This window comes from Branchiostoma belcheri, unplaced genomic scaffold (assembly GCF_001625305.1).
Source record: "Branchiostoma belcheri isolate BF01 breed outbred unplaced genomic scaffold, Haploidv18h27 scaffold160, whole genome shotgun sequence".
Lineage (NCBI taxonomy): Eukaryota > Metazoa > Chordata > Leptocardii > Amphioxiformes > Branchiostomatidae > Branchiostoma > Branchiostoma belcheri.
Window position 1 is genome coordinate 448,428 of NW_017803047.1, and position 10,128 is coordinate 458,555.

General features: G+C 41.5%; 1 protein-coding gene across 1 annotated transcript in view; it reads right to left on the reverse strand.

Annotated features, from left to right (window-relative positions):
- LOC109466212 (transmembrane protein 246-like) overlaps positions 1 to 1,350 on the reverse strand; it is a 3,942-nt gene extending 2,592 nt beyond the window's left edge. Inside the window, exon 1 of the mRNA XM_019763879.1 lies at positions 7 to 1,350. Within this exon, the coding sequence (XP_019619438.1) occupies positions 7 to 1,242 (1,236 nt within the window). The 5' untranslated portion in view covers positions 1,243 to 1,350. The remainder of the gene's footprint in view (positions 1 to 6) is intronic.
- Between the last annotated feature and the right edge of the window lie 8,778 nt (positions 1,351 to 10,128).

Consider the following 10,128-nt stretch of genomic DNA (forward strand, 5'->3'; position numbering starts at 1 on the left):
CCATGCAAAAAAGTTTCTATTAATCTTTTTATGTATGGACGAGTACATTCCAATATGTGAGAACAGATTTGGTTCCACCGCAAATCTTTTGTAACCATGGTTCACTACAAGATGGTTCATATCTCCGTCTATAGGAGAAGGGTTATGCCTCGTGGTCTGTAAGTATTTCAAGAAGTCCACTGCAGTGTCCTTCCGGTACAAAATTGCAGGCGTGCAACAGTTGTCAGCCTCAAACATGACGTAGAAGTGTTTAGAAATTCTCCTCCATTCCATAAGATGTACCCTGGAAGTTGCCAGGGCTGCAAGTATGCAGCAAACCACACTGGCAACAAAGAAGCAGTAAAGTGTACTGTGGGATCTCTTGGGCACTTTGTTGAAAAATATTGTGTGTACAAAAGTTAAAAACGCTCCTCCTACGATGCCTGTTCCTACCAGGTCTAGTATATGAACAAATATACGTTTTGGTTTTGTAGTATGGAAGTCGTTTTGCATATATGTAGGAGTGAACAGCTTGAAGAATGTTTTGGTGTAGTTGTTTTTTACCATCCCAAAACCTCTGTAGGTATTTTCAATTTTTGTCCGAATAATGTAGTCGATAATATCTAATACGCCAGGAGTCGCCAGAGCGTCGTCCTCTAAGATAAGTACGAAATCTGGATCAAAAGAAAGCGTTTGATTCAAACAGTACATGTAGTCTTCCCTCTCCTTCTTAAAAGTGTTTCCCAACGCTAATGGCGGTGCTGTTTTTCCTTTCAGATATTTTGAACGAACGGAGACAAACGATGACAGAAAGGCAACATCCGGATTGGAGGTAGGGTCGGAGTCTACGTCACAGACGACAAGTCGTGTTTCCCTGGGCGGATTTTCTCGTAGAATCGCTTCGACAGACTGTAGGAGATACCCCGGGTTGTAGGTGCTTCCGTCCCGCATCTTGACTTGCCTGCTCACCGCTACAAACCCGATAGCTAGCTTCACCTTAGAGCCTGACTTCAGCGTGATGTGAGACAAATTCGTGCCTGGTGCTCGCGAGAGGAGGGCGGTTTGCGCCAGTTTTTTCCGGTCGTTGTTTACCTTCATGGCGTAAGCGAAGGGGTCTGTCCTGCCCATGTGTAGGGTCTGTGTGTAGTAGATGGAGTAGTTCAGTCTGTGACAGAGAAGGGGTAGAACCACACAGAACATCACGATGTACAGGACTAGCACATCCCACATGGGGCGTCGGAAGAGACAGCATCGCCGCGCCATCTTGAAGATTGTAGTCAAATACTGGTATCACATTTGCAAATCAAGTGGTCCCAGGTGCGCATTATACGAAGAAATCTCACCATCATCTACCTTCAGAGCTAGCTACACATGTACTAAGGTAGAGCCTTAGGGGTCAGCTTTGGGGTGATCTTGAAGGTGTTTCTTTCCACCGTGTCGACCTATGGAGGGATAGACAACAAAGAGCATTATATGAGAGAACTTTCATAATTATATATACCCAACATTCTATACGGCCATTTTGATTTGATTATAAGGATGACATTTTCTAGGAAATACCAACAAAAACTGACGCGAGCGTGCAAAAAAAATATTTGGAAAAAAGTTGTCTTCATTATGAAATCTACGTGGTCATGAAGGTTGGACAAATGAGTAAACACACAGAATATGGTATGACGAAAAACAGACTCTTCATTTTCATTTCTTCTCATTTTCTTCTTGTCCTTTGGAATTGATTTTGGCCATATTTCCAATACTTTATTTTTACGACAGACATAAATTTTCTCATTTTGTACCTGCTTTGTGCGATTTACAGTATGGTCGAAAACTTGTTTTTTTTTTTTTTGGAGTCGGACGGTAATCCATGCGCGCGCGGATATCATCCACGTAATATATTAGGTCAACATGACCTAATTTCTTGTCAATTCCCTACCCACCATGTATGTAACGCTACCCCACTCAAAATATCTTTAATATGCTCCTTTCATGTCCTACTCAGATGTCAGTGTAGATTGGAAAATTCATATTTGAATCACTACAAAAGCGACACCATATTGTAAATAGCCGATATATCCCCTGAATTACAGAATGTAATAATACTCTTCCTAAGAAAACACAAAAGATTAGCTTTAGTATCATTATGGGGACAAGCTCGTTAGAATTATATCTTAGTATTAGTTCATGTATGTACCATTGTTGTTTCTTTGCCATACGTTGTACCAGTTACAGTTGATGAGCAATAAAGTTGATATGATTTGTAATCCAAATGCAGACCCCCCCCCCCTTTGTTTTTGAAACAATCCAATGGGTCATTTTCGCCGATATATGAATATGGTGAGTTGTGATGAAATGAGATGTTTATAATTATATGCTCCTGTGCAGGCCTCTCAGCGGATGCGTAGTTTATTTTATATGATATGATATGATATGAATCTTTATTGCATGTTCTTGCTCAGATGAGCTATATGCACAATAGGGTAGCCAATATGCAAAAACATGAGTATTTCATACTGGAAAGCTATATTCTAATGCAAAGTGCTAAGAATTTATACATTACAACAATACTATATACTACCTATCATCTACTGTTAGTTGCCCTTCAAGTCTTCTCTCTTTTTGAAACATTTGGAAACATAATTACATAGTTTGTCTACTGTACATTCGTTTTTGCATGATATCAAGTGTTTAAACATGTCCTGCTTTGACATTTTCTTACATATCTTGTCTAATTGTAAACTATCGAATAGCTCTTGGCGTTCATCTTTATATAATGTACAGTCAAGTAGAAAGTGTATCTCGTTTTTAACATATAAATGATTACAGAATTCGCACGTTCTATCTTTCAGATGTACTTAACACGTCCTTCCGCCGACCATCGTTCAACCAACCAACCTTCGAGGCGGGTTTGTCCTACGATAGTCGGTTGCCTGTACCATGGTCAACAAAAAGGATAATCAGCAATTCTGCAAAGCCTCGGAGGCGTGCACCGGAGGCTAGAAATATCACTTTCGTAATACAGTGATGCCAAACTAGTATCGGGCCGTGAGACGTTTTTCTTTGGCAGCCAAGAACCCTTCGCCCGCCGAGGGTTTTGTCCGGCCCTAGGGCTCAACTCCCCCGTGGCGGTAAATTTAGATAGGCGGGCGAAGGGTTCTTGGCTGCCGAAGGAAAACGGCTAACGGCCCGATACACCCCGATACTAGTTTGGCATTCAGGGTAGTGATAGGCATGCATGTGTATCAGGCGTTGACTCCCTATGGGGCCCCACGGAGCAAACAAATGATTTGACCCCTACTGGCTTGACCACTCGGAGGCACAAGCAAGGAGCTTATATTTATTCATTTATTAATTATTTATAAAAGCAAGGAGCTTCTACAAATATAACGTCATTGATAAAAGATATGAGAGAGCAGACCAAAGTTTAACAATGGAAATCAAGTCGTCACACAACAGATCATAGAATCCATAACAACGAAATGAATTGTCAAGAACTACTAGTATCTCTCTGCATCAGCCAAAATGATAAGCAGGACATGTTTAAACACTTGATGTCATGCAAGAACGAATGTATAGTAGACAAACTATGTCATTATGTTTCCATATGTTTCAGAAAGAGAGAAAAAAGGGCAACTAACAGTAGATGATAGGTAGTATATAGTATTGTTGTAATGTATAGATTCCTTAGCTCTTTGCATTAGAATATAACGTCCCAGTATGCAATACTCATGTTTTGCATACTGCATGTCCTCTTGTGTATTTAGCCCATCTGGACAAGAACATGCAATAAAGATTCATATCAATATTAGCAAAACTATAGAAGAATAGTGAAATTACATACCTTCCTTTGTGTGAACACTGGTTGGGCCTGGTATTTTACACAGGAGTCCACCAAATGTTTGGTCTCGTCCATGGTATGACGCCACGCTCTTATATTCTCATAACCGTAGATAGCTCAACGGACAACAGGTAAAACCTTGTTGTTGTTGTCCTTGTTTAACGTCTAAATATATCGCTAGACATGGTCACTTGGTGCTCGTTTTCGCGTGGTTCAGAAAAACCAACGTACCCTCCACCCTAATAATATTCCTCCTGCATATAACCTCTGAACCCTTCAGTCACTCAGCGGGTCAACTGGTCAGAGACTGTCCTTTGTCCTGGACTACTGGACGTAGCCTCCTGTGCAGGCTCCTGGGTCAGTGAAGATTTTGATACAGCGTTTTGAAGAGTTTTTAATGCGTTCTTTCCATTCCATAGAACCTTCTCTCGCGGCTGGTTGTAGAATGACCGGCTATTAAAAGAACGCGTTAAAAACTCTTCAAAACGCTGTATCAAAATACCCACCCGGAGCCTGCACAGGAGGCTATACTGGAAGTAGGTCACATGCCCGCTCATCCGTGAAAACAGCTGCATCTAGATGCGCTGTGATTGGCGGTAACTAGGTCGTGTTGATTTGATTATACGGAGGACGTCCTCTGGGGAATCTCCAAACTGATGTGGGCGTGCGAATAAAACGATTTGGCAAAAAAAGGTTGCCATCATTATGGAATCTACTTCGTAAATACTACTACTACTACTACTACTACTACTACTACTACTACTACTACTACTTACTACTACTACTACTACATGTACTACTACTACTACTACTACTACTACAATAATAACAATAAGAATAATGGGCCACATTTTTGCGTAAAGAATAGCTGTCTTCACTGTTCATGATGTTTCAAATGATTATTTCTATCAAGCGGAAAAATACATTTTTAGTGGTTGATAAGACAGAACTAGGAGTAATATATTCAAGCTTGATGTTTCAGATATTGTTTTCTTCAACTGATATCGGCGTGCCTACCATTGAAAACACTTCTACGTACCTACGGTACCTACTTTCAATATGGTATGTGCAGCTGTTCATGGAGTTAACCCAATTATATCACAACAGCCAATCAGCAAGAAGAATAGACGAAAGCTGCATGCCTATTGGTTCTTGATGTGCATGCCAGACAGATGACTCATGGATAGTCATCCCCAACTATAGTATAAATTGTGACCTAAAACACAGTCAAAAAGTCCCAAATTATACAAGTTTAGGGGAGAGTATGCCAAAAAGTATAATGAATTGTTGTTGGTAGATAGGTAAAGCATACCCATACCAAAAACAGAAAATCGAGAAGATCTCCTGTTGTACCTCAACGTTAAAATAATTGAACTAACATTGGATGAGATGATTCATCGTTGTTTGTGATGTGATTGATGTACGTGTGTTGTCTTTGTTATTCTTTCATTCACTTTTTATGGGTTCACCACACCACGAAGTGGTGTGGTGAAACCATATTGCTTTTTCTGATGTTTCTTCTCCTTCTCCTTCTCCTCCTCCTCCTCCTCCTGCCATATCTTTAAATGGATTCAGCTTCTTCATTTTAGGGCCTAAGGTCCTGAAATTTGGTATGGAGGTACAGTGGGCAAATACCCCTAGGCGTTTTTTAAATTATTGTGATACAGGCTTTTAGAATGGTTTTATTTGAGTTTTTTGGCTGTGTTATAGCAAATGTATTACTGTGTTAGTCTGCCTTGTTTACCACGTTTGGGCATGAGTCATCAGAATGGAATGCAGGGCATCAACCAATAGGCATGCAGCTTTCCTCTATACTTCTTGCTGATTGGCTGTTGGGATTTAACTTGATTAACACCTGCACAGAAGCATTTCCATACTGACAGTATGTCTGTATTCAAGTGTTTTGGTAGGTATTTCAAGCTTTCCTGCTCCAGCATTGGAATGCCGGGCATGGACGTTTTTTTTTTATTTGAAAATCAACAGTTTGCATTATGCAATTAAAAATCCTAACCAATAAAGTAGGGAATAGCTATCCAACTGTTGTTTTAGTTGTATTTTACTTCATATTATAGTTATATCAATGTAAATCATTGTTTTCCCTTGTGTTTCCCATTCTTTCCCTGCCATGTCGTAAAATGTGGTGAACCCATCGCTGTATTTGCTCCAAAGCAAATATTGGCCTTTCTAGTTATTCTTTTAGATTTTATTCCCTGTCCACAATGATGCTACATTCGATGATCTCAAGGTAGCAGCACACAGTATTAATGGGCGACCCCTGGGTCTATGACGCGGGTATAGAAAATAGTACAGTGAGTATTCTTGAAGGCTGGGTAGAAAGCCTGATAAGAGCGTCAGCCAGATGTAAATTGCGCTGTGTGGTGTAGAAATGTATCGGGTTTGAGACTGTATGATTTGAATTGTGAAGGTTTTGCAGTTCGTGTATAAATGCGCCCGGTATTGCGCAACTGGCTTTCCGGGTGAGTCGGCTGCAGTTCAAGTCACTTCCGATTTCAGAGGGCGACTTCAAAGTGTACGTCACGAGCAGATACGCCGACAGGATTTTTTTACTATAATTTTTACCGCGTCGAAATGAGTCATCTTGTGGTCCTTAACTATAGAAATCCCCATAGGGCGAAAACTGTGTTCTGCTACCTCAATCTTCTTGGCTGAACAGTGAACACGTTTCCGACCCCATGCTTGAGTTCTAGCCGCTGATGCCGTCACAGAGTAGCTGGATTAAAGAAAAAACAGAGCGTCATCTTCTAAGATAAGTACGAACTCTGCAGCCCCTACCAGGCACCGCGGATCGCTGGAAAAATGGTAGAAATTTGTCGAAATAAAAGGATAGTATACTAGAGAAGATCCCGGGCCATAGAAGATCCAATTCGCGACCCACGTCCAATTTCTACTATTTTTCCAGCGATCCGCGGTGCCTGGTAGAGGCTACGAACTCCAGACGATGTCGACATCCATAAAATTTACACGCTGTGGCCTTACTAGCTTACCATGAAATTATTTGTAATTCAGGTAAACTCCGCTACGTGGCATTTCGAAGCCGTTTCAGGACATGAAGTCAGCCTTCTTTTAGCAGGCTACACGTGGCCTCTTGTGCAGGCCTCCGGGCGGGTGGGAGTTTTGATACTGCGTTTTGTAGAATTTTTATCGCGTTCTTTTCCGGCCATCCTACAACCAGCCGCCCAGAGAAGGTCCACGTTAAACATTCCACAAAACGCAGTATCAAAACTCCCTAAACCTACACAGGAGGCCTTTTTTCACTCCGTGAAGGAGGTCAGTGACCTCTGGTGGAGTAGTAAGGCCGCAGCAAGTAATTTTTATGGATGACATCAGCTCGCGCATTAATTTTCGACCGATTTTGGAAAAAAACAACAAGAAATCTCGTTGCCTTCTGACATTGGTCAACATGCCAAAAACGGGCAAAGATGTCTGTTGCCATGCTGGAAGGTGGATGGCAGAGAAGAAAAGGCTCTGATGTTTTGTTTCTTGCTTTGATGCAGTGATATGTGATGCTGGCTGTGTATATGTGATGTTCCCACTGCATCAAAACCATTTGTACAATGATTAAGTTAAAATTTTAAAATGTTGCAACCTTGTTTTTTTTTCAGCCCGCTCGCATTAGATTTGGAGTCTGCAGAGGATGTCATCCATAAAATTTACTTGCTGTGGCCTAAGAATAAATCTTAGGACGAACGTAAGTAATGTACGTGGCCTTGAGCAATCTGTATCTTCATATCTGCAGTCTCTGTAATCATCTTGGCACTTTCGATAAATCTGTATCTGTATCGATATAGCCGGTATAACCGCCCTTCGGCGTAACACACCAGCTTCGCAGGCACACAGCGCGGCAGCAGCTAGCTATATCACACCGAAAGACATGTTACACTCAAATCTGTGCACATTTAATTGTTGTTTAAAGCTTTCTAGTGATGATGTCCTAACTGTGCTTGGTGGCAACGAGTTCCAGTCTACGATAGTTCTGGGGAAATACGAGTTTTTGAACACCTCAATTCTTGGTTGATAACTCTGATATTTGAAGGCATGACTGTTTCTTGTACTCTCCAAGCAGAGGTTGATGGTGGAAGATCGTTTGCTTTTTATACATGGCCCTTTTTTGTCGCTACCACCACCAACTTGGGTGGGGAAATGGTTACAGACTGGCCAATTTGATACTGTCTTACCCCCATCAAAAGATCTGCTTGGAGATTATGTTTCTTGTTGTTTTCTGGGTTATGTTTCTATCCACCATGATGCTATGACAAGTAAGATGACAAATGGGTGATCGGTTAGGGGTTATCTGTCTGCTATCTACGCCCGGCTTGACCTGTGCCCTAGTCGTCATAATTATAGGGGTAACCAAGCATGTTCGACACTTCAGGCGACAAGTATTATGCAATGGGACAATAGGGCCCAATTATAGCTACCCACAGTCGATTCTCTCTCACTCGAAAAGTAAAGGTCGTGTGGCACAGTCGGTAGCGTGTTCGGCTCACATCCAAGAGGTCGTGGGTTCGAATCCTGCCTATTTCACCGATCCTGTGCCCTTCGAAAAGGCACTTTACACGACTTTCCTCACTTCACTCAGGTGAAAATGAGTACCTAGCTTCGGTTAGGGACGTTAAATGCACACATTATGTACGTACATGTACAAAACTGGTGTGTTACGCCTAAAGGCCGTTTACCGGTTATGCGAAACAAACAAACAAACAAACAAAGATACAGCTTTGGTTATCATAACTCATGCAGCGGCCATTGAGCTACAAATGGCCTTCCAAAAGTATAATGGTAGTTTTTTCAAAGAGGTATATTTTTGTGTTGTGTCTTGTTGTCTTATTCAAATCATAATTCTGGGTTGCATCATTTTTACCTTCGCCAAGAAGGTTATATTTTCAGAGGCGTTCGTGTGTCTGTCTGTCTGTCTGTGACCACGATAACTTGAGAAGGCTTGAATAGATTAACTTCATATTTGGTAGGTGGGTAGGTCTTGATGAGACCTCAAAATGATTAAATTTTGGGCCGGAAAAGAAGTGACGTGAGTTTGGGCCCCCTAGCGGCTCGCTCAGAAACTGCAGGGGCGTTTCTTTACAAATATTTAGAAGAGGATAACTCAAGAACCGTCATGATTAATGGTATGTAGGTAGCTTAAGTGACACTTGGCATAATTATGCAACAGTTATGCAAATCCGGATGTAATTTGCATAATTTATGAGGAAATTCTATCAATCAGCTGCAATGTATTATACGACTATTCAAGCTTGTGACATTTGTAAACGAAGACGATAGAAACACAGGCAGATATTGATTATGTAAATTAACACTTAATTTGCATTATTAATGAGAAAATGTTATAATTCCATAATGGTAAATGCCTGGAATTTCATAGTTGGTGTATTTAAAAGTTAAGTGAAGGTAAACATCATTAAACATAACTTAGTCAAATAAGGAACTCATTTGCATAATTTAGAATGGAATAATTTTAGAATGGATCTCTTTGTTAAGATAAGGCTGTCTTTTGGTGGAAAATATGATCAACTGATATAATTCATGTAAATGCGGATCCTATTTGCATAATCAGGTGGAATAATCTTAAATTTGTCAGTCATAAACATTGAAACTTTGACATCATTTGGCGAAGGTATGAGATCGTGGAACTCTAGTTAATGTATAAAGTCATAGGTCATACAATGTTAAATTCGTCTGAAGTTCGGGAGCACTCTGACTAGATTAGGCCACCCCTACTTTCTGCACCGTAGTAATCGAAACGGGTTTGAGTTAAATTTGAGTCAAATTTAACCCCAAAAGACGCGCCGAACACTGGAGACTTACTCCCGAACGGTTGGTTGGTGTTCTACTGACTTACAGCCGAATAGCAGCCAACCACGGTCGAAGCTCCCGACCAACCCCCGAATGTTTGAAACATCTTGAAACAGTCGGGTGACGCAGCCGAATAGTAGCCGAATTCACCGATCACCAGTGCAGCCGACTTTGCGCCGACCTACTCCTAACCATGGTTGTTAGGCGTTCGGCTAATGTTCTGGAGGCCAAATTTGTGAGTGTGTGACAGGGGCTAGCCTGGTATCCAGTCTTACGTGATTGGGGGTATTGGGGTGTTCAGGCAGGTTGTGCCTTCGGGGGCTCGAATAGCTTCCCCCGCCCAGTGCAATAGGCCGTCCCGGTAGGAGTGTTACGCTGATAAGAGACAGTAAGCTTGGGGATTTGGTTTCTCCCAACACGTGGAGGGCTAATCAATCTCTCGTGAAATACACACCGGGAAACCTACGTGAGGCGGGCGGGACAGA